Below are 24,716 nucleotides of genomic sequence, written 5' to 3'. Positions count from 1 at the left end.
AACCTACATTCTGTGATATTTAAGATCGTGCCATTGTTACATTCATGTCTATTATCACTTTTGTTCCCACACTGGAGTGTGCACATATTTTTTCCAACTTGGTCTAGTTGTGGAAGAAGTCTACAAAACAAAGGAACCCTTTACTGTTATATCACTGTTGACTGATTGCAAGTCATTAATTCTGAGCAAACACATTCTCCAGCTATTTCCTGCAACTGTTCTTTGTGATGTAGATGCTGTGTGATGCTATAAACAGTACGTCTTACCTTGTATGCCACCTGATGTCATGAATAATTTCTCTATTCAGAACACAAAGAGGAAATATTATCCAAATTATCTTTTGTTGAGAAAGCAAAGTCTGAAAAATATGCAAAGGCTGTCTTGGTTGTTTTTATGTCAGTTTTATTTATAAATAACAAGAACTGCATGTATAATTATGATCTTTTTTCTAATTTAAATGTGTCTGTAAATTTTTCAATGAAAAGGGATTACCATACTTTGGAGAGACCTTCATAAAAACATTTATATTCATAGATGAAATCATGTAGGCCAGAGTGATTAATGTAACCTAACCTGTTTTTCCTCAGAGTGAAGACTCTGACGAAGAAGACCTGTTCGCTATCAGTGACAAATGGACCTTCGAGTGGAGCAGCCGGCGCTGGTCCAGGTTACAGGACATTGACTGTCTGCTGGGAAACCACAGGGAGGGTCAGACCACCAGGGACGGTGTGCTTCTAAAAACTACCACCAGCAGCGAGAGTGTTCTGACGGACCTCAGCGAGCCGGAGGTCTCGTCTTTGCACAGCGAGAGCAGCGGGGGCAGCGGACACAGGGGCCTCAGCACCGGGGACTCGGACTGCTCCAACCGCACCTGCTCAGATTCAGCAGCAATGCCAGACTCTACTTTCCTCACAATGCCTCACATCCCCAAAGAATTCACTCACTACGACTCGCTGCCTGACAAGCATGGCAAGACGAGCCGCACCCGTGCCAAAGACTTCCTGAAGCGCATGGAGACACTGAGCTCCCGAGGAACTCTAGGAAGGGGCCGCAAGATGTTGGTGATCAGCTCTCCTGTGCTGCAGCAGGAGGCCCAGGCGCTGAAGACGCTGCGATGTGTTGAGATCATAGACGGAGATGGAGGGACTCCAGAACCTCCGTCCAGCAAAGCTCTGCCGTCCCGGTGCAGTAGTGAAGGTAGCAGCCATTCTAGTGGCAGCACTGTTAGCACACCCAGCCTGAAAGAGCGCAAGCCTCACCGAGCTGACCACAAGCGCAGCGGCATGTATTTAGAGGACATAGACATCTTCTCGGGCACCCAGGTGAATAAAGTCCGAGAACAAAACCGCAGAAATGAATTCTGCTCCTATGAAGACCTCGTGGTCCACATTCCCAAAGACCACAAGCCGGGAACTTTTCCCAAAGCACTGTCCATAGAGAGCCTGTCCCCAACCAACGGGGCCTCTATTAACTGGCACACCGGCAGCATGCAGCTGGCCTCCCCACTCATTTCCTCCAGAAAGGAAAGCAGGCCTGTCACCCAGTGCTGGTCCAGAGGCAGCCGTATCAGTGTGTATGATAATGTTCCTGGCTCACATCTGTACGCCAGCACTGGAGACCTGATCGACCTGGAGAAAGAGGACCTGTTTCCTCACCTGGACGATATATTGCTGCATGTGAACGGCCTGCAGCAGATAGTGGACCACTGGTCAAAAAACGTGTTACCTGGAGGGGAAGGGTTGGCACAGGAGGACGGAGAGAAGGAAGATACGGTTGTCCTTCAGTCCTCGAGTCAGATCACGCTGGACTTCGAGGGAAATTCTGTCACAGAAAGCCAGACTACACCTAGTGATGGAGACAGAGACAAAGTATCACTTGCTGAGACAGAATCTGCAAGACTCAGGGAAAGGAGGGACTCAGGGGTCGGCGCGTCACTCACAAGACCTAATAGGTAAGATTCATTGAACCGTATTGAATTAAATATTAAAGTAACTGAAAATGAAATGAAAAATGTGTTTGTTTTGTATAAACAAAGCTGTGCTTCTCATCTTTTATGGTATTAGGCTACGCTGGCCCAGCTTTCAGATATCTAATCGCCTCAGTCACTCAGTGGCATCGCTGCAGATTACAAACCAGTCAGCAGGACAGCTGAGTTTGTTACAGAAGTTTTCGCTGCTGCGTTTAACTGCAATCATGGAGAAGTACTCCATGTCCAACAAGCATGGCTGGACTTGGTAAGTCTTACCAAATTCAATTTTGATCATTCATGTTTTTTTTTATTGTACATATTTTCTTTATTAGAGTCTGTACATTGTATATATTTTATTCTCTATTGCTACAACAAAGCCTCTTGCTCAGACTTGAGACGTCTCAAAGATATTGTGTCGATGTCTCTCCTAGGTCTGTGCCAAAGTTTATGAAGAGAATGAAGGTACCGGACTACAAGGATAAGAATGTGTTCGGAGTGCCTCTCATAGTGCACGTGCAGCGTTCGGGACAACCCTTGCCCCTCGGCCTGCAGCAGGCCCTGCGGTACCTGAGGAGCCAGTGTCTGGACCAGGTCAGTGACGGCATACCATTTTTTATTGATTTTCACATGCGATGTAACAAACGGTTGTATTCTTGTCATATGTATAATGTGGAGGAATATTTCCAAGCACAGGTTATCAGTTCTGCTGACAGTTTAATTGATGGAAGTGGTGCACAGTTGGATAGAAGTTGCCGTTCGCATAAAAATGCCTCTGCTTTGCTTCCAGGTGGGCCTCTTTCGTAAATCGGGGGTGAAATCGCGAATTCAAACTCTGAGGCAGATGAATGAAAATTCTCCAGACAATGTGAACTATGAGGATCAGTCTGCCTACGATGTGGCCGACATGGTGAAGCAGTTCTTCAGGGATTTACCTGAGCCGCTGCTCACCAGCAAGCTGGGGGAGACCTTCCTCCATATCTACCAGTGTGAGTACATAAATCTCTCTTCGCTTGTCTTCTTTACCAGTCAGGTTTCAAATTTATTGTCTCACATATTCTAATAATTACATATTCTAATTTGAAGAACAGTGTGGAATTGCACCTGAATTAACAGGGTAACAGGTCACGATTGCTTTTCTTTCTTATATCGTTATGTCTGTAAAGCAGAAATTATTAAAAACAAACAAAAAAACCAACTTCTTTAACATGTACAGATGTGCCGAAGGACCAGAGGTTGCAAGCTGTCCAAGCAGCCATCATGTTGATGTCGGATGAAAACCGAGAAGTGCTGCAGACGCTGCTCTGTTTCCTCAGTGATGTCACTTCCTCTGTGGAAGAAAACCAGATGACACCTATGAACATTGCCGTGTGCCTGGCCCCCTCCCTCTTCCATCTCAACATACTGAAGAAGGACAATCTCTCACCAAGGTTTTTTTTTTTCTTGCGTTACCTTCCTGTCTATGATTTTCGGCCAGTCACATTCCTGCCCCTCGGTGCTTAAAAAATAATGAACAAGACATGCTTGGAATCTATTAACTCCAACATGATTATCTTCACCTACGACTCCATAAAGACTGGACTGAAATGGGTTGCAGTCTGCTCTGCCCTCGGGGGCGCAGTACATTACTCTTTCTGCGCCTTGTTTTAAAATGGCATGACAGTCTTTTTAAAGCTTAATGTTTTATGAGATCATGCTGGGTACAAACAAAGCAAAGCCCTCTAATTTAACGGGATCAAAGGGGTTTCCCGTGGAGCGGAAGAAGGGGTTTATATACTGCGTTTTGTGGGGATGTTGACCTGAAGACTCTGCAGGCCTAACAAGTCTTCTCTCCCCATAATCTCCAGGGCCATGCAGAAGAAGTACGCCACGGGCAGACCAGACCAGAAGGATCTGAATGAAAACTTATCAGCAACACAGGGCCTTGCTCACATGATCATAGAGTGCAACCGTCTCTTTGAGGTACAACCGGCTGTAATTGATATGTAACAAGAATTTCAAGCCTGATTGCAATAGTTTATATGTGTGTGTGTGCGTTACCTCATGCTTTTATACACTCATTAGATCCCTCATGAGATGGTTACTCAGTCGCGTAATTCATATGTGGAGGCGGACCTGCATGCGCCAACAATTGACGAGCTGTGCAAGCAGCTGGAAGATGATGATGGAACGTACCAAACACATATGGAGGGGCTACTTCAGAACCTGCTCAAAGAGGCCCGGGAAAAATCCAAATACTGGGTCTCCTGCACCAGCTCTGACAACACAGAGCTCTCCTATAAGAAGGTGAGTTTAATTATTAGTTTCATATTAGTGCAGTGCAATAAAACAATCCCAGTTTCATTTATGAACTCCCAAGTTACAAACCTTACAACACGAAGCTGGCACAGCAAATATCAAAATGTCTCGATCATAGATCTTATGTGGTTTGTGTCTTTGTACATCACCCAGGTGGGAGATGGGAACCCATTGAGGCGGTGGAGAGTGTCTGTGGAAGTGGAAGCCCCACCATCTGTAGTGTTGAACCGCGTGGTACGAGAGCGCCACCTGTGGGACATGGACCTGCTTCAGTGGAAAGTGTGTGAAACACTAGACAAGCAGACCGAGGTGTTTCAGTATGTCCTCAGTCGCATGCCCCCTCATCCCAGCAGGGACTTTGTAGTTCTCAGGTGAGTGGTGATAAACACAAGACACTAAATATCATGGTTTGTTTTTTAAGCATCCATATTTTTTTTTCTTCTGGGCTACATACTTATTCTCTGTTTTCATCCAAGGTCATGGAGGACAGACTTGCCCAAAGGCGCCTGCTCCCTGGTTTCTGTGTCTATAGAGCATGAGGATTGCTCTGCTATAGGAGGGGTACGACCCATAGTCCTGGAGTCCAACTATCTGCTAGAGCCCTGTGGCTCAGGAAAGTCCAGACTCACTCACATCTGCCGAGTGGACCTGAAGTAAGTCCTAAAAACTTCATAAGAAGCTCAAAAAAGTATCTTTTTCTCACATTAAATCCACCAATACGTCAGATTTGTGTTGCATTTCTGGAGATATTTCTGTGAAGCTTTGTCTACATGTATGTATCCTGTAGTATATTGACTATACTTTGATTTCAGGGGAAGGACTCCAGATTGGTACAACAAAGCTTTCGGTCACCTTTGTGCTGCAGAAGCTGCCCGGATCCGCAACTCCTTTCAGCCGCTCATTACAGACGGCCCAGAGACCAAAATCTGACTTTCTTTGCACGACGTGTCTGCTTAGCCTTGAGATCAAGACTGAGCCTTTGACTCATTGCTAACAGGCAGACACAAAAGCATAGACAATACCCCTGAACTAAAGCACAGATTATTGTTTGTTTTTCTGAGTTCAAATGCTCTAAAAATAATTTGAAGCTCCTCTGTACTTGCACAATGACAAAAGAGGACATCCTATCAGTGCTGAGCATAATTATTGAATGGGAAATTAATCATCCTGCCAATGTCCTCGACATTATGATTCTATTTACCTTTATGTTGCTAAACCTGTATGTATGTTATAATTATTATTATCTTTAATAATATTATTGTATTGTTGTCACTATAATCTACAATGTCTAGGACATTCAAGCTCTTAAATGCTTCTGGGAAGCATGTATATGTTATTCATTTCAGATTTAAAGCTGTAATTATTAGAATGTACTCTCAAGTGTTTGTATATATGTGTGTGAATATATTGCAAATGCAAACTATTGTAAATACTGTATATATGTGAAAGGGATAAATAGTACATATGTTAATTTCCTATATATTGATTCTTTCAGTGTGTCAACCTTCCTGTAAAACACACGGTACAAAATTGTAAGCTGGTTTTACTTTGCTTCAGTATTGCCATTTTGGAATGGGTGTAATTTTATTGAACTTTGACTCCAATGGTTGTGAAAAGAATGACTTAAGGTTTGACTTGTTCATACCTGCTTTAGGGTACTGGATTGTGCAGTCAGGTACAAGATACATCATTTTTTTTTTTAAATAAAAACGATCAAGTTTAAAAATGTTTGTCTGCTCTGGTTCTTAATCTTGGTGCTACATCAAAAAGAAGAAACAAAAAAATATTAAATTATTCACTACTGCTTACCCTGAAAGGAACATAACATCAAACAGCGCCAGTGATGGTTGAGTGAGAATATTTACATTCCAAAGTTATTTATACAATATTTATGTTCAGAGCTTTCAAGTGGATGAACACAAAACACGTCTGTCTGATCTGGGAAGACAGGGACCTCTGCTGGCCATTTGAAGGAAACAAAGAAAGAGAACATGCTATTTGAACTCTTGTTTTAATTTAAACACAACAGTAATCCAAAAAGGTTACTGAAGAATAACTAATCTTCTTGGCTTTTTCTCACAAATTAGATGGGACGTGGTATACTTGGGCTGAACACATGAACCTGTTTGATTGTCACTATTGTCCACTAGATGGCACTTTGTGATCAGAAGACTAATTAACTTTGTAGAAACATTTCCTTTTCCTCTTTGACATTATTATTACAATGAAGTACGTAATTTCACAGGTATTTCAACAAGTTGAATAAGGGTAAAAATATATTCATTGCTAAGGTATCTGATGGGGAAGAGGACATGCCAACAATAACAGTGTGACCACACTAATTGCTTCAGCACTAAGAGATGCAACCCAAGTATTGAAAACCACCTGCGATCTAATCAAAGTCTGACTGAGAATTAATCAGACATTGTGGCAGTCCAGACATGATGGAAGTGTTTAAAGGGATTATTTCCAAAGACTATAACAGAATATGGTGGGATTCTGCTATGGGAGACTTTACAGAAATGGCCATCACATGAAAATCAACAAATCTGTGGTTGCACTCAGTGAGTTTGGATCTTCGTATTCAGTTAAGTCAACTCACCTCCACTGACCTCTATTAAGTTCTGGCAGGGTTTCTGGTTCTTATTGATAAACAGGACCAGCAACCTTAACAGAGGATAAGAAGGGCTGACCTCCAGTTAGTAGTTTCCCAGTGATGTTGAAAGGGCATTGTCAGATGTTATTGTTATGCTGGGACAATAAGATAAACCATTAACACTTGTGACTGGGTTCTTTATGCCTAACACAGTCTGTAGACTAAATTTCCTCTTCAAATCTAAAGATATAGTGTTCAAAGAAAACATTTACAATTGCACATAAGACTACAATGAAAAAAGGACAACAAACCTAAGATGAAGTTTTCCACTTCTTTTGAAACCATGATAACAGATCAGCTTAATAAGGTCATGAAACACAAGCTCAGTTTCTGGCTGTCTTCAGGACGATGGACACAACTGAGTCTCTTTTATATAATAACTGGAATTTGATGCTTTTTCTAACAAAGTTTTTAGACCCATATAAATTGTAATGATTCCAAATTGCATTCATGTATTAGAATCTATCCACGTTTTTGATTATTTCATTCATTCAAGAATAAATACGTGGAATACTTACAAAATATAATTTAAAAGTGCACATACAAGATATTGGTTAAATCAATTCTCTTGATTGTTACATAAAACATTTCATACCATTTTTTTTTACTCAATGTGTCAATAATACCAACTCACCGGGAAGATAAGGACAAAACTTAATTTGCCAATTTACATCGCCTCACATAGATACAGGGTCACCTCTGTAGCCTCACAGACTGATCAATGAACGGTATACACATAGAGCTCATACTATAATGAAAGTATTACATTTATAATAATAGTTCACCTAACCTTTTAAGAGACCTATTATTAAAACAGTAAACTATAATAACAATAATAACAGCAGTCAATACCATTTAGCCTACCATTACACCTTTAGTGTTTTAATCGATTTCTGATTTGATTACACGTGTCTTCTAAAATCAATAAGGAGACACCTCAAGCATAGCAGCAATAACATGAACGGGTCTAACTAGTAATATTGATCATACATGCTACTTATGCTATTAGGAATACCTGTGCTATTCTTGAATGAATAGCTGGCCTATAGCTGAGAGAAAACATTTTGCACTTTGCAAAAACATTTTTTTTTTGAATTAGCTATTTTTATATTAATTACAAATGAATTAGTTTGACTTTTATCACAATTATTTGATTATTTTTCACCAACTTTCACCGAAATTGAACTGCTTGGCTTGACTGCCTAACAAAAGCTATAAACTTTACGAAATGTATGGGCCTGAAGGCATCACGCGGGGTTACCTTTTTGTCTTCCGGGAGCGGCTAAAATCCTCCAACCAGTTTGCCTCGGCTGTTCCCACCTGGCGGTGGACAGCACCGGGGAAGCGACCTGACTCATCGCAGCCAGCGCAGGCGTGTTGAGAGGAACCGCAGGCAGGGGGCGGCAACATGGCGGTGACAGCGGCAAAGACGCGCAGACGCGCATCCAGGAGAGAGCGGCAAACATGCACAGGCAGTGCTGGGTGAACGCAGCGCAGGTTAGTCTGTCGGTTAACTGGCTGGCACCGACCACACATCGGACCGACTCACCGGAACTCTGAAGAGTGGATTTTTACTGACAGAGAGTGATTTCTTTTTTGTGTTTTCTTTTTGTTTTTCCGGGTTCGAGAGTGTTCTTGCCTTTTTTTTGGTGTGTTTTTTTTTTTTTTTTTGCTTGACGCTCCAAGGCAGTGATTAAACATATTAGAGGAAGACAGCGTACAACCAGCTCCTGGAACCTTCCCAGTCTGTGTGGAAATGACAAGCGAGAGACCGGTGACAATGCCGGGCTCGCTGTCCCTCTCGGACCGACAACCTCCTCCAGGTCCCGGGCAACACGCTGCTGCTGTCTCCGCTGCTGCCGGTGATACAATGATGATGTCTGGCTCCGGCGCAGTGGTCCTCCCGGCTGGGATTGTCAATCCATCGGTTCCTATCCGGAATATCAAGATGAAATTTGCTGTTGTGATCGGACTGATCCGGGTTGGAGAGGTTGGCAACCGGGATATTGTTGAAACGGTGCTGAATTTGGTGAGTAAACATTTCCCCTTATCACTCTATGACTGGACATTAACGCCTAAACCTAAATCCGGGATGATTTTCAGTGGCACCAAACACAAAACAAAACACTAGTCTATTACTATCGAGACTGTGCAAATGATTATTCAATTATTTACATTACATTTTGAGTACATTCCCCGGATTATGTGAGAATAAACCGTAGTGAACAGGCAAAAGTCGCACATGCACACATTAAAACAAAAGCCATCTCTCAAGTTTTCAGGTACAACAACTTCACTGTGTTTTCCTGTAATTTAAGCAGAGGCATGTCAGTGAGGGAGAAGTACATACTTGCTGGGATTTGAGGAGTAATGCCAGTCTTTATTAGCCTGCTGGTGCACTAGTTCAAATGCCCTTCATGTTGAGGTAGAGTACTGTAGATGAGGGGAGGCTGGAGGCATCTGCTGCTGCTGGTAGTGATGTAGTGATGTGTGTGTGTGTGTGTGTGTGTGTGTGTGTGTGTGTGTGTGTGTGTGTGTGTGTGTGTGTGTGTGTGTGTGTGTGTTTGGGGATTCAGAGGCAGACCCAAGGGTCCCCATAACATGCAAGGCACTATAGCTGATCTCAAGTTGTTTTCAGGGAGCCCAGAATTGCGAGAGCACCCCTGATGCACTTGATAGTTTGCTTCGTGCAGATGCTCAGCACTGTGTTACAGAGGATGCATATTCTTGGTGTGTTCTGATCCCGCATGCTCCTCACTAAAGTGTTGTGGGAGGAGGAGGATGATCATGACCCGCGGACTGTTTTGTTTATCATCTTGTCAGTCCAATTTCGAACCAGGCCATTCTCGTGATTTATTGCTTATTACAGCTGCAGCAAAGTGAGAGGAGAGTGAGAAGTAATCATTTCAGCACAAGGTGGTTGTGGCTTTGAACCCATAAATTGTCCATGCTTAGCAAATTAAGCCAGCTGGGAAGCCTGTTCATACCTTTTTTTTTTTTTTCTGTGACCATCTGCAGGAGCACTACAGAGCCTCTTTGCAGTTGTTGGCCTCTTCCTGTTAGCACACTAGAGATTAATTACGACCGGTTCCAGCACAACATTGATACACTTTGTGGAGCAGGACAAATTGTAGCCCTTGGCATGTTCAGACAGGAGAGTAGTACTACAATAGCTGGAGTCTCTGACACCTTGCCCTCTCACACTATGCAGTGGTATTCTCACAGGAAATGTGTGGAAGGCACAAGGAATGACATGCTGTCGTCTTTTACCAACACTGATTGTCCAGACCAAACTGCGCTTTTACTTGCGCCAAAAAAAAAAAAAAAAAAAAAATTCTCCATTTTGCTTTATTCTGTTGACCTATTGAGTGCAGAGTGTTAATGTCAGAGCTGCCTTTTGCTCTCTGGTGCATGCTTTGTTGAAAAGTAATTTGTCCATGCTCTTAAATGTTACTCACAGTAGACTGTTCTTTATCCACACATTTCTCAGCCACATACAAGTCCCAAACATTTGAATGACAGATTTCATGAGCAGAGATTATTGCTGTTGTTTCCTTTTTAGGATCAAGAACAATTCGATTCGGCTTGACTTGTTCGTAAACAGAAATACAACCTTAATCCATGTTATGTGCATACAAATAAACCCCATATAATGCAGGAGTCTTGGGGCCAGATGAAATGGTAATTGTTTTTATATCTGCCTCTTCATCTAAATTACATCACAAATTGTGGATGGATATTGTGAACCAGGGAAGAGGGGTGAGAAAACGGTAATGCAAACAGCCCTCTTGTCTGTCAGATGCCATGACTGCAGGATTTGTATCCTTATAAACTCAGTTTATTTTTCAAGTGTATAGACTGAAGATCCTGAGTGGCATCTCATCGGGTCCAATTTGTGGAGTAATAAATAATAATGTTTTTCTCCATTTCCAAAGGGAATCTTGGAAAAATTAGGGTTTGAGGATCTTGGCTGGAAAATCTGTAATGATAACGTTTCCTATTCAGGTTATTTTCCACAATGTACAATTTACAGTAGTCACTACTTTTGAGACCTATTAGCTGACTCGCTGTTCTCCCCAACATGAGAAAGTAGAAGTCAATAATCGCCACCAGTAATTAATCATTTAATGAGCGGTTTTCTGACAGAAGAGAAAGTCACGTGACTCGGCCTGCACCTTTAAAGTCAACATGTTCTGATGAATAATTAGCTGTTGATATATACCAAAAGAAGACAGTGTGACTTATGAAACTTAGGGAGAAGCTTTCGCAGCACATCTTCATCTTCTTCCTGACACTTGGGCGTACTCGTGCTGTTAACAGCTGGTTAATATTAACAGAAAAGCATCTTATCCGAGACCATCATGTCTGGTCAGCGTTATCGCTTGGTTTATTTAGGCTTCCTTAAAGTCATAATCCTCCCAAATCCTTTTAAGTATCAGACATCTCCTGCCGACTTGAAAGGTAGCTGTTAAAAGTGGTGGACTCCTGCTGAGTTGTGGTCAACTCTGACTTCATGTCAGCTGCATGCAAATTCAATGGTTAAACATTTTTAATTCGGGGGGAAAAAAAAGTATCAAACCTTTCAGTCCACTTATCCTCCATGTTTGTATGTTCATTGTATGCCAACGTTTGAGTTTGTAACTCCCACAGTCAGGCCTGTCACAATTACCACATAACTGCTTCACTGCAATTGTTTTGCATAGTCGTAAGAATCATTTCTATTAATCTGTACAAAAACATATGGATGAAACTAACAGATATGTCACATTTACATCACGATTCCCAAGTTGTTTACAAATGTTTGAGGTTACACTGGCGCTTTTTGAATGACATCATCTACCTGCCCCTTCTTCCTCTGCTGTTGCACCACCACCAATTACTCACTGCTGCTAACTTTATCTTGAGGCGCTTAACTTCTAATTTTTGAAGTGAACATCTTTTGACATTAATATAGTGGATTTTGTGGCAAAGCCAACACCAATGGCGTTAAATGCCTGTTCCTCTTCATGAGATGTATGTGTATTATGAAACTATGATTATATATAGTCAGTGGCGTAAAATGAACAGAAAAAGACATCTTTAATCACAATTATTTGTATGAAACTTAATTGTCAGCGAACATTTCCTTATCTTGACATCCCCACCTGCAGTTTCAAGTATATATTCATCGTGTGCAGTTGTATTTGCTCATGTTTCTTAAGGTCTTTTCTTGAGCAAAGCTAACAAACAACTGAAGTATTTTACAGATTGTGAAAAAGAAAATGTGCGGTACCACCGAGCGTGTTAAAGGAGCAGGAGAGAAGAAAGGCTGCAGGAATGGTTTGATATGATCCGACTGCATTGATCTTGCAATTGATGTCCAGACATATATCAATATAAATTCAACCTTATCAGAACCACAATTTTCCTTTCAAGAACAAAGTTGCTCTTTCAAGCCTCAAGGTAGTGTTGGATACTGAAAAGACTTGTGGTGGAATTTATACTTGCTGGCCAATGCTGTATAAATGCCTAATGAAATCAACACAGGGTTTTACTCAAAACATTTCCAGAAAGCTCCTCTGATAACAGAAGCAGATTACTTTTGCTGCTAGTGTATTCCCTCCCTGTGTGTGTTGATGATTTTACAGTAAATTGTGTTACCTTCTTGGTGCTTAACGTATGGAGGCCTACTTATTGCTTATTTGATATGGATTTGTATTGTCAGCCTCGACAGAAGGCAAATCAGCACACTGAATGAGAAAGTGACAGATACAGAAGGTGTTTTATAAGCCCTGACTGCATTGTTAAATACATGATCAACAGTAGTTGGCAAATCAATTATTTTCATTATCTTGATGGCACTGCACATCCTGCCACAATCATTCCTATGACAGGCAAAATGATGCACAATAGACTGATTAGTAATCACTGATCCTTGCTGTTTTTGATTACAAGTTGAAATAGAGAGCGGTTTTACTGAATCAGAACCAAAGACAGAAAGGAAACTCTATAAGGAGAAACACTTCTTGAAATACGAGACATATTTCTGCATTCAAAGCCAAATTAGTCAAGATGCTGGCTTGTTAATGAAGGAGGAGGCAAGTGGAGAGTTGGGATACTTGAACCATGTGAACGCTCAGAGTATCCACGAATCAACCCTGCCTTCTAGAAATTATTACTCAATTGTTTTCCTGATGATGTAATTAATCCATTTTTTTTTTTGAGCGAATGTGGTTGTTGCGATACAACATTTTCAATTTTGCAGCATTTTTTGTCAAAAGTTGCTATGAATTTTTCAGAGAAATGTGCTTCTGTTTTTGCGGTAAAATTGCTTGAGTTGACAAAAATTCACAACCAAGGAAAAGTGTTGCGTTTCTTTAACTACTACCTCAAAACAAAGAGTCATACGTAATCACTTGGTATGACAATAGGCATACTGGCCATTAGAGAAATAGTTAGAAAATATTTTGATATTGATATCTATTCTTTTTTTGTTTTCTTAGCTTCATCACAGAGAAACCTTTATGTCAACCTCTGTCACAACAGTCTTATGAGGAGTTTCAGATGTTTACCTGTGGCTGTCCTGCCTATAGTCCAAACATTGAGCTGGACTGAATGCTCTGAATGTCTTATATTGTGAGGATGAGTGACTTTCTGTTTTGAGTTGGCATCAATGATGGACTGATGATTTGTCCCGAGAGTCTTTGTACTTTGCCAACTGAACTCTAAGAAAGGCTTCACTTCACTGCTTGTAAAACTGAACCTAATTAAAAAGCTCTCTATTCTCTATTGAGGTGATTGATTGCACAGCTTTGGGAAGCACCTGTTTGGCACATCAACTAACACTGTTTCACTGTAAACAGTAACAAGTCAATTAAATAAGAGGTGAACATCATTGCCCCACGTGACCCTAAAAAAACCTTGTTTGTGCAATGCGGTAATTGAATGAGCTAAATCCTGAGACGCCACAGTTTTGTGCCACCATCCCTTATCTAAACTAATTAAGGGGGGGTCTTTCATGTATAGGCAGCTTAAAATGAAAGCTTTAATTAAGATAATGTGTTATAAGACAGGTTGTAGAGTTCTGCCTTCAAGGTTGATGTAATTCCACTGTAATTAAGTTATGGTACAAAAGGAAGCTCTGCGATTTTTACCTTGAGAAGTTATCCAACTTGTATCTTTGGAGTTGTCTTTCGCATGTCACTGCATATTAGATATGCATCAGTGTAGTGAGGTTTCTTGATATAAAAATCTCAGTGATGTTTGCCTCTCTTACTGGTCATGCGATATTACACAGCATACAATGTTCTAAGAGATTGCTTAATAATCTCTGTAATAATGAGTTTGAAACTGCTGCTCTGTGAAGGCTGTTTTATGAAGCTGTTTTCCATCTGAGGTTTATGTAGTCTCACAACAAGTCTCAGTTTGAAAATGGATATTTTGTCATTGTGGCAGTTTGAAATGGTGTTTGTATAAAATAAATTTAAAAAAAATGTTGGATAGGGATTTAAATGCAAATAGTTACAGAAATGTAATTAACTTTTGTTCCATGGTGTTGAATTTAATTGAATTTAGTGAAACTCTACCAGAGCAAAACCTTTAGCTTCACCAACTGCCTTTCCAAAAAACAACAACAACAACACCAACATTGGACTGCAGCTCACTTGCCAACAAGGAACAATCAGTCCATCTGGAAAGCATAATAGATAAAGACAAGAACTGAGACTTGTGTGTGGCCTAAACTGCTTTCGGTTATGGTTGGCCTACATTGTAAGTGTCCCTCTGCTGCTGTTGAGTCATTCGCACACTTTGATCAATCTCAAATCAATATCACCTCTGGGCACTGGTACAGTTCTACAAATATCACACTCCACATTTTTTCTGTGTCGCACTTGAAAAATTACTCAGTGTGTTTTTGCCTTTTTGTTTTTACTGCAGAATCCCTGCATGCATGTATGGCATAACCAGAAGATAATCTATATAAGTGACTGACTATATTTTCCTCTTCATGTCTTCATTATTTTTTACTAGGCAAAGTTCCATAATTGCTGCATATAACACATTTGTTTTGCACATAACACTGGTGCTGCAGAGCACTGACCATAAAACTGCAGTATGAGTATAAAATGTCTGTTATCAAAAAATCCATATCTTAACCAAAAATATTTTTAGACACATTTTTTAAAAATAATTTCCTTATAATGGTAATTTGCAGGAACAAAACATCTGTATATAAAACAATATGTTAAGCTTCAAAATTACAGTATAAATCTTACTGAATCCAAAAGATGTCTTGGTTGTTTAACAGACTGTAACAGATTCACGTCAATACATTTGTTTCTTACTTCTGGGCTAGTTTGGTGTTTTAGTAGAGCACTTGAAAATACTGCCTGATTTTCTCTTGATAGCTTAACTTGCTGAGGAAACGGTGTAGAGGCAACCGTATGGAAATGATGTGATTTCTCTTTTTCCCTTGGATTGAGAATTTCCTTGTGGTCGGTGGCGTGGCATGTGGCTGATATGCATGCAGAGACTCATGCACTTTAGAAGGGGAGAGTGTAACCCAGGTTCATTTCTGGAGCTACAGTATATAGATGTCCGCTAAATGCCTTTCATGCAGTCTGTCAGCAGACACTACAATTTACGGATGCCCCTTAACACCTCATATGCAGACTAACGGTAGACTCCATAATTGTACCGATGTCCCTTAAACATACAAGCTATTGGTAAAGTTTGGTTGGGAAGATTTATTATTCATTGTAGCATTTATATCCCACTCTGCAGCGCTGCTCTTTAATCTAAAACTTGTGTATCGCATCCTGCTGATGCTCTTCTGTTGCTTTGCTCATTAAGATCTCTGTGTAGAGCAGATTAATGAAAAGTAATCTACCTATATGGTTAAGTGAAGTCTTAAAGTAATGAAGGTAATGTACCTGGGAGTACCAATATGCTAGAAGCTTTGTAAGATGAGAGTTAACGCTTCAGTGTTCACCTTCATGAATTCTTTCCTAAGCCTTTTATATTTTCCAGTTTGAACCACATGTGTTGTAAAGCGCTACGGAATACAAAAATGGTGCTTCCTCAGTAAAGTTTATTCTCCACTAAGCCATCCAATTTCTGCCACCAGCAGTTTCCTCTGATCTACTCCGCGATAATCTTCTTAAGATTTGAAGGAAAATAGAGTTTCTGATTCTCTGCAAATTTGTTTGTTTAAAAGTAATTTACCTGAACTGTAGATTGACTCGAGGAGCATGCTGATAAGCATTTTCTTATCCTCAACCAAGGACAAAGTGAAGGACTGCTGTTTTAACATTTTTTGTATTCTGCTGTTTGGAATATTTTGTTCATCTTTTTAGTCCTTACTAACCAATGCATTGGTGTTTTCACATTTTAATTTTCTGCAGATGCTCTAAAAAGCTTGTATATAGTTTTTTTTTCTTAATCATTTGCACTTTGTATTTTTTTTTTATTTGTATCTTTTAATATCTCTCTTTTTAATTACTGACTTTCTGACCTTACACTGTTTTTTAATTGTAGCTATTTGATCAAATATATGTATGTTTCTTCTTTTGCTTTTATCTATTTAACCACAATGAATTGCCCTTGTGTTACAAAATGTTTAATACAAATTGCTTGCTTGCTTATATTAGAACCACAATATTTGTTTCTTTCGCTGTGGAGGACTTTGCCCTCTTACTCATTATTAATGCAACTGACTGGGCTACTGTTGTCCTTTTACTTGGCAAATTAAAGCAATTTCACTGTTCTTTTTTTAAAATTTAAAAATTAAAAAAAAATAAAAAAAATTCTTCCTACTGTTCATTGTTTGTAATGTTGCCGAAATAGGAATTTAGAACCGCAGCCTGGGAGTGCTGCTGGGTATAAACCCTTCTGGGGATTCATTGATAAGAGTCAATTCCTTAAGGAAATGCTAAAGAGCCGGGTCAACCAACTCTGTAAAGGCATGCTTCTAGTTTCTCTCCGTTGTCCCCTTGGCCTCACTCTTCTCTTGCTGTTCTCATCCATCCTACTCTCCTATACGGTGTTACTCCAGAGAGATGCTGGCTGATAGTACATTATTTGGCTGCTGCGTCAGAGTCCATTCTGGGTCGCATATCCCAGCTCAGTGGGGTAATCTTTACAGGAGGCACAATTCATCTCTGGCTGTAGGGACTTTGTCTTGTTCGATAGAAATATCTTTGCTTTTTGGACAGTATGATGGAGAAAAATAAACAAAATCTTCTGGAGAAGGCGCAATTAAGTGAGATAGCAAAAAGCCTGATTATTTCTTCTAAGTACTCTTTTGTACTTGCTGCTTACACTTCAGAGAAAGTGTAAAGTGTACATACATGCATGTCCACTAAACTGAGCTTTAGTTTAGGTCAGTCTGCTCACAAATGTTCAAAGTGGATGTTAAAGTAATTGTAAGATGACACTTTACTAATCCCCAATTGAGGAAATGTGGGCGTTACAGCAGCGGTAAGGCAGACAAGAGTAAATATAGATAAAAATATACAATTCAATAAAATACAAAAAAGGTAAAGTACAACAGACAAAAAGTAATATGCGATAAACCAGGGTCTGTTCTGCTCATCCATGATGTCGCCTCCTCAGAATGCTACGCTGCTGAAGTATGTCGCTGGTATGGAGGCGCTACTCAAACATATAGGAGCGCATTGTCTGTTCACTCAGGATAAACAAACACGAGTATGACAAACTTAACTAAAACTAACTAAACTAGCAATCAATAAACATAAAAAGAAGATAAATGTCGGAGGTCGGAATTAGAGGTAAAAAGGTCAAAATTAATTTTAAGATTGCAGCAGCTGCTGTAACAGGCTGCCATCCACGTTAGCACCCTCTACTCATACTTGTACTACAACTGCCTTTGGAAATATTATTAAGTCTTATCAAATCTCCTTTCTTTCCTGGCTGAGAAATGAAAGGATGTCTGATTGTAGTTGTGCTGTGAGGATACTTCTCTGTTGATCCAATTTGGCATCACTCATCCTTGCTCAACCTCTGAGGGGCATACATGTAAGAAACTCTGTTCAAACCAATCTGGAGTAAAGTCTCTTCTTAGAGACTGCAGATCTTGTACATACTTTATATATGCAATCTGTAAATTTATTGGGGCCCGAGCACCGAAGGTGCGAAATTGAAATTGAGTCTGTGCACTCTTAACATGTTTGGAAGTAAAAGTTATCAAAATAATAAGTTTTCATTGATCGGTGTGCCTGTGGCGTGGCGGCCAAAAAGTGACCCCAAAGTCATGTTGTTCAAAAAGTGACTCGGAAATGACATGAGTGTTTGTTTTTTTTAAAGTCATGACAATGGGGCAGATCGAACCCCAAACCTTCTAGCTGAGAGGCAGCAGTGCTAACCACTGGACAATATATCTTCCCAGGAGTTAGACAGCATTGTGACAAATCTTTGGCTCGCTGCAACCTATAACTCCACCGTCCATAAATATTCATTCAAATGCGATCAAAATTGCCGCAGACATTCTTTGGATAGTAGATATACGTGTTTTCAAGGGCGTCTGCAGTGATATTAAATATCTTCCTGTAATGTGTAGTGTATGCAAAACTTTTTCAATTTCTCCAAACGTTTTAACTTCAGTAAAAGTTGAATCACCATCAACAGGCCGTGGTGGAATCTGAACCATTAATAGCAACTTTGGTGAAGGAGAATCTTTTACCTGTTGAGTTAACCAGACTGTCGGTTGAGTCGCTGGAAGCTCTGACTGAACTCTTTGAAACACGTTCTCCTGCCGTGACTCGTTCTCCGGCGCCGAAGATAGTCCAGCGGTCTACGACGCCGACGCCGAGCTGGAAGCGACCTCATGAAGACACGGCCAAGGTATTACACATGGTTCAAGGTTCACGGAGGGCGAGTCCCCTTCACGGTTCACGGAGGGCGAGTCCCCCTGAGGACATGGTTTACGGAGGGTGAGTCCCTCTAAGGCGAGTCCCTCTAAGGGTAAGCCACACGGTTCACAGAGTGCTCACGGTTTCGGGCTCGCGTTGTACATGCAGTCATGCTGATACCAAACTAAAAGTCAACAACAATACAAAAACCCTAATACAAAAATAATAATCCCATTAGTACATTTTAACTTTTACATTTGACTTTTTTTTTTTTTTTTTTTCATATTTCGGATGACACGTAGTATGACACAGTGGTGCAGTGGTTAGAGCAGTGGCCTCAGTGAGAAGTAACTGGGTTCGATCGCCACAGTTCAGAAAAAGGTCATACTCCAGAAAGTGATAAAAAAAAGAAGTCATTTTTGTATACAGTACATGGTATAGCCAGGGTGATGCGGCTAAGTTTGATGTTTCGCCGTGACACAGGAAGTTGATGTTTAAGGTCAAACGATGCTCCAAACCTCAGGAAACTTTGCAGATGCGTCAGGCACCAAACTTTCACGAGGTTTTGAAGATGTTAAAGTCGCAGAAAACAAGCCAATTTCTTTTTAAAGAAGAATAAGGAACGAGATAGAGAACAAAATTTAAACCGCAAGCGGGAATATGCGGACCCTCGCGTGCTGCACCTCGGGAAGCCGGCGGCCCCGACCCGCTGGACCCCCGACGTGCAGCGTGTGAGGGCCCGCATATCACTGCTTGCAGTTTTAATTGTTGTTATTATTTAATGTCTTTAAATGTCCTGCGGGCTGTTGCCGGCTACATATCACATGTAACACATTCTTAATATTACTCATGTACAGTCAGTTACGAAACCCTAGTTAGCAAAATGTATTTACAGCCAGGGACTAGTGTGCCATTTCATCATCAGTAGCAACAATGTGAATACTCAGGCTAACTCCCGGGTGGACCTGGTGCTGGCAGTCAACCAAATCCCAGCCGAGGTGTTAATGCACTGTCTTCCCCCCTCCGTAGAGAAAAGGCCGTGCATACGTGCTCATTTCTATGGAGATGAGCTGCCTTTCTGATCAGGCAAACATGTAAAGTCATATTGCTCGCTGCAGCGGGGTGACAGCACATCGCAGTGCAGATGCAACAAAAGCAAAGACCAATAACTACAGAGTGAAGGTGAAAATATAATCTGTGGCTCTGTTAGTGGAACTCACTATAAGATTAGTGATGCTTGGATAAACCCATGTCTAGTTATTATCTGAATATATGAATGAATGGATAATCATTAGCGTGCACTATGATGTTAGAACAAAGGTATATTAGATGTGGTGAAAATGAACTTGTGACTGGAATTTTAAGGATTTTTTTTTTTAAACCGAACATATGTATTCGTATAGGTTGATAGCAAGAAGAAGTTCTATAGCAGCAGGCAGCTATGTTACTTTGGCAGATACTGACCTCATTCTATGCACCTATGTTTTATTATTACATTGGAAAAAGTGAATTATGCAAATGTATTCAAATTCAAATTTCTCAGCCTACTTTGTTGTTTGCTTGTTATTTGAAAGGTTGGAACAAAAAGTAAGAAAAGCAAAACAAAAATGCGCACAGAATTTGTAGTTAAGTTGAAAAAAACAACAACAATCTTTTAGGATCCATATACTTGTGTCCCTGTTGTTTGGCTATTTGTTCCTGAGGCAGTGACTGAATGAATAGATCTGTCTACATTTGTGCTGAAACGTAAAGCATTGTTCTGGGGGCTGTGCATCATCAAATACTTCAATGCATATTCATTGTCATACAACAGCAGCTTTCCAGCGGAAAGACAGAGCACGTTTGTCTTTCCATCTCTGCTAGCGACAGAACACATACGAAAGAAGGTAACCCACTTGACGGGTGCAGAATAAGGTTTGAGGTCCGTATTACAGGAAGTGACAGATTTATAATTCACTGTTACACGAGCCACTAGGCAGTTAATGACGTGTGCTGTGAATACAGATTTCTACATTGTGCCTGACAAAGCTGACATTGTTGATGGGATGGTTCTGTTTTGAATATGTTATGTTTTCTTTTACACTTCATTCCCTTTGGTCTTGAAGCGCTACAGCAGTGCAGCTTGCAGTGTTTTTACTGTTACATGTCTGAGCCCAGGATGCTGTGTTCATTCTGCTCTCCTGCTTTTTGCAATCCCATGAAAGCTTTGCTTTGGATAAAGGTTGATGTAATCCATCTCCTAGATGTTTATATTTATTGCTCCAGTACAGCTGGGATGTTTCCATTTCCTGCTGATATTGAAGCATGAAGGACTCCGTACGAGCTAGATCACACACTGATTTAATGTGGCTGAAATAACGGGGAAATAATGGAGGGCTTAGTGAGAGTTAGGGGTTTGGATTACAATTAATACTAAGGGATCAGCGTAATGAACGAAGACACCATCCATTTTTATGGCTCATTATCCTCCTTGCCACATTCTAACTGGACTTTTTTATGATTAGTCACTTGGACATTGTCTGCTGTCTGCTGTGAGTTTCCATCTGGGTTATTGTATTAACTTCCAGAATCTGAGGTCTTACCAGTTTTGCTGTTAAATGTTTCAGGTATATCTAAAATGAAACATTGGTGGTGCATAGCTTTGAATGAAAATGCTATTTAATGTCAGTTTCTCAGCGTAGAAGTGTTTCTCATGCATAAATTCATTCGAGACTAATGGACAACGACATATCCGATTTCCCTTGTTTCATTAAATAAATTGGAAATAGTAGCTTTGCCTCTCCTGTACAGTTGATCAATCGGAGTGTCTTTATTTCGTATTTGCAGGACATTCAGTGTCTGTCCTCTATTATCTAGGAGTACATTTTTAAATGCAGATTTAATAATGATACACAGTGGATGGAGCAGGGTAAAGTTTTCCTTCACCAATTTGTATTTCAAGTTACTTCACTCGATCAACATCAGCACCTGATTTACACACATTTTTGTGACCGCTGGCACATGTGTTTCTGCGTTGGGTGTCTGAAGCATTTCAATGATCTCTGTTGCCATTTTCCAGAGTTTGACAAAAATAACTGACGTCTGCTCTTTGCCCAAATCCAGGGTGAAATCGCTGATGCGCTCAGACCGATTCTTACAAAAACGTGTCGGACCCTACTTGTTGATGTTGATCAAGCGACATAACTTTGAATACTTACTCGTGAACATTATGGCTTAGCTTATAGTAGTTTGAGATTCATTTTGCATTAAGATACAGTGTGTACAATGCTTAACTTCATAAATCAACAGTGAGGGAGTGTATGTTTGGTCTTGCCTCTGACTGCACTGCTGATCTCTTATGCAGGGTTGGGGATTCAGTTCAGTCTCTGTATGTCATATCCACAGGCATATTAAAGCCCAATTTCAAGCAAAGGCGAGATGCTGAGTGTGTGTCTTCAGCTAATGCTATTAGTTGTGAGAGCTGGACTGCTTTGAAAGGAACATCTGGCTGGAGAGCCTCACTGTTGCTCCCGAGTCTCAAGCAGAGACGGATTACTGGCGTGGCATTTGATTGAAGATGATTCAGCATGGAATTAGATGCCCTATATGGAACACAGCTTGGGACAGTGTGACAGTCTTACTCGGATTGCTATTATGAATACAGGGTGTGAGGAGTGGTGAAAGGCTGTGGAGATTGCTGAAACCAAGCATCTTGCTTCTGACCGATTAATGTTTAAGTTGTTTATCTCATATTCCCCAGCACTGGGCAGGAAATCCTCACTGTGGACACAGCTTATATTTTGTTTATATAAATTGCGTTGACCATATTTTCTCCCTCAGAAGAATGACCGAATGTAGCTGGTTCAAAGCTGCAGGCTGTTTTTTCATTTTATTTTTATCTAACCACGGTGTTGGTATCCCACCTGTCAGTCTAATGTGTCCCCTCAAGCTTTACCTTTACTTCATGAAAAAAACCTGAAAATCTTACCATGAGTATTTTCTGGAGGATTAAAAACATAATACAAGTGAAAATTGAAACAGCCTCCTGTAAGAATTAATCTAAATTCATCTGTGATTGATAGGTTTTTTGTTTTTTACTAATTATATCAATTAATACATCAACCTGAACACGTTGACCATCTGGATTGGCCCAAAAAACACATCCAAAGGACTCTGGAAAGAAATTGTATGTCCCTCAGCAACCTTGACAATAGTGTGAAAATATGGCTCTGGCAAACCTCCAAGAGAATCGTTTCCAGTTGTTGCATCCGACTGGGTGTAAACTTAAACTATTGGTGCAGCCTTTGACCAATCTGCATTGACCGCTGTGTATTGTATGCTGTGCACCAGAACCTGTCCACCTGTGACTATATTTTAAAAAAAAGAAAAAAAAGAACAAAACAAAATGGTTGACTTCAAGGACGTGGCACTGCCCCACACGGACTGGTTGCTGATTGGTCCGCCGACTAGAGCAGCTATGCAAATGTTAATACCAACTGGGTTTCTAGAAAGATAACTGAAGCTGTGAACAATAGTCTGCCACCTTCCGGCTATCTTGACAGTGGAATATTTTACATATTATTTCTTTATTACCACTGTCAAGTTATTGTCTGGGAAATAGACAGCTCACTGAAAACCTTCCAAATAATCAGGAATGTTAAATAATTGAATATTTACATTAAGATTACCCCACTTCATAAAATGTATATTTCCTGTGGACCAAGCTGTAGCCACACAAGTAATGCAACGAGTCCTTTTCAAAAGAGAATAAATATCTCTACTGAGGAGACTGGCTCTGTATCACATGAACATTTTTGGAGGTGTCATTTTTTCCCCCTCGAAACCACACTGTTGTCATTATTGTGTTGACAACCTTGTCCTCAGTTTAAATATGGGGTTTCAAGTTCCTGGTGAGAATAAGGGTGTAAAATGTCTTTTACTGGTATCACAGTAGTACAGAGAGCCCGTGGATATGTCATCATAACCTTTAAGTGATTCTGCTGGTTTTCAGTCCAACCAGGCCCAGAATCGGTTTCACTGGGTGTTCCAGCACTAAGTCAATATGTTCAAACTGGTTGACTGGAATGAAAACCGACAATTCTGTTTGGCAGACGTGAGCACGCTGAGACAGATGAATGACTATATAGTAATTATGGTTAGATTACATACTTTTAACTCTATTTCTGGTGCAGTGTTATGCTTCTTCTGTCGTGCATTATGTTTCCTAGTTTGTTTTGCAGTTTCGAGCTTGGTCGCAGCAGTGAAAGTGGGTTTGTTTTTTGCTTTTTTCTCTAGTGATACAAGGACAGGCACGGCTGACGCAGGGCTCCGTTAACCTTGAAGAAACTGCTGTTTCACCACATGGTGGTAGTAGATGGGGGGCGAGGGGGGCGGGGTGAGGAGAAGTTCAGGACAGCCTCAGCGCAACTTCAGGGCACAGGAGGACAGCTGAGCTAAATCCATGTCGCAGCTGCGCTTGCACTTTATAACGACAATGTATTCACAGCGTTGGCTTTCACAGAAATTAGATTGTTCCAAGTTGATCTTCACGGTGAACAATAGGAAGATGGCCCTGTGGCCATCCTCCATTGGTTGTTGTTAACATTTCCTACCCCACTTTTCAGCTCTGATTCTGCTCACTGTTTTAATATTTTTTTTGATTAAAGAGGGACCCTCCAGTGTTATCTTTATGTATGAACTGCCCTCTGTTTACACTTGATGTGCTTCTGATAATCTGAGAACATCAGTATGACTAGGTTTAATAATAATTAAAAAAAAAAAAGTATTGTGCGTGATATCCCCACGTGCCTTATGAGTCAAAGTTGGTGTGTTCTTTTTACCTGCACCGGAGTCGGAGCCTTTCCTCTGCAACTGTTTTATCCGTCTCACTTTATTAAGCGTGTTGAGCAAATTAATAAACCTCTTCAGTCTATCATTACAATTTACAAATCCTTGAGTATCAGTCTTT

General features: G+C 40.5%; 2 protein-coding genes across 6 annotated transcripts in view; both read left to right on the top strand.

Annotated features, from left to right (window-relative positions):
• The window catches only part of stard13b (StAR related lipid transfer domain containing 13b), a 56,306-nt gene extending 50,345 nt beyond the window's left edge, over positions 1-5,961 (top strand). For all 5 annotated transcript variants that reach the window (XM_069707415.1, XM_069707418.1, XM_069707417.1 and 2 more), the window contains 10 exons: positions 588-1,951; positions 2,064-2,234; positions 2,401-2,560; positions 2,757-2,955; positions 3,183-3,396; positions 3,814-3,928; positions 4,031-4,252; positions 4,418-4,635; positions 4,741-4,917; positions 5,077-5,961. In XM_069707415.1, coding sequence (XP_069563516.1) covers positions 588-1,951; positions 2,064-2,234; positions 2,401-2,560; positions 2,757-2,955; positions 3,183-3,396; positions 3,814-3,928; positions 4,031-4,252; positions 4,418-4,635; positions 4,741-4,917; positions 5,077-5,194 — 2,958 coding nt within the window. In that variant the 3' untranslated portion in view covers positions 5,195-5,961. The remainder of the gene's footprint in view (positions 1-587; positions 1,952-2,063; positions 2,235-2,400; positions 2,561-2,756; positions 2,956-3,182; positions 3,397-3,813; positions 3,929-4,030; positions 4,253-4,417; positions 4,636-4,740; positions 4,918-5,076) is intronic.
• Positions 5,962-8,377: 2,416 nt separating this feature from the next.
• nbeab (neurobeachin b) overlaps positions 8,378-24,716 on the top strand; it is a 185,485-nt gene continuing 169,146 nt past the window's right edge. The window contains exon 1 of the mRNA XM_069707305.1: positions 8,378-8,949. Within this exon, the coding sequence (XP_069563406.1) occupies positions 8,677-8,949 (273 nt within the window). The 5' untranslated portion in view covers positions 8,378-8,676. The remainder of the gene's footprint in view (positions 8,950-24,716) is intronic.

Source organism: Brachyistius frenatus, unplaced genomic scaffold (assembly GCF_029030835.1).
Source record: "Brachyistius frenatus isolate BFR_SWC_R1_liver_20210118 unplaced genomic scaffold, ASM2903083v1 Contig_68, whole genome shotgun sequence".
NCBI classification, from domain to species: Eukaryota; Metazoa; Chordata; class Actinopteri; family Embiotocidae; genus Brachyistius; species Brachyistius frenatus.
Note: the sequence above shows the minus strand (reverse complement) of the source record. Positions and strands in the feature narration are given on the sequence as shown.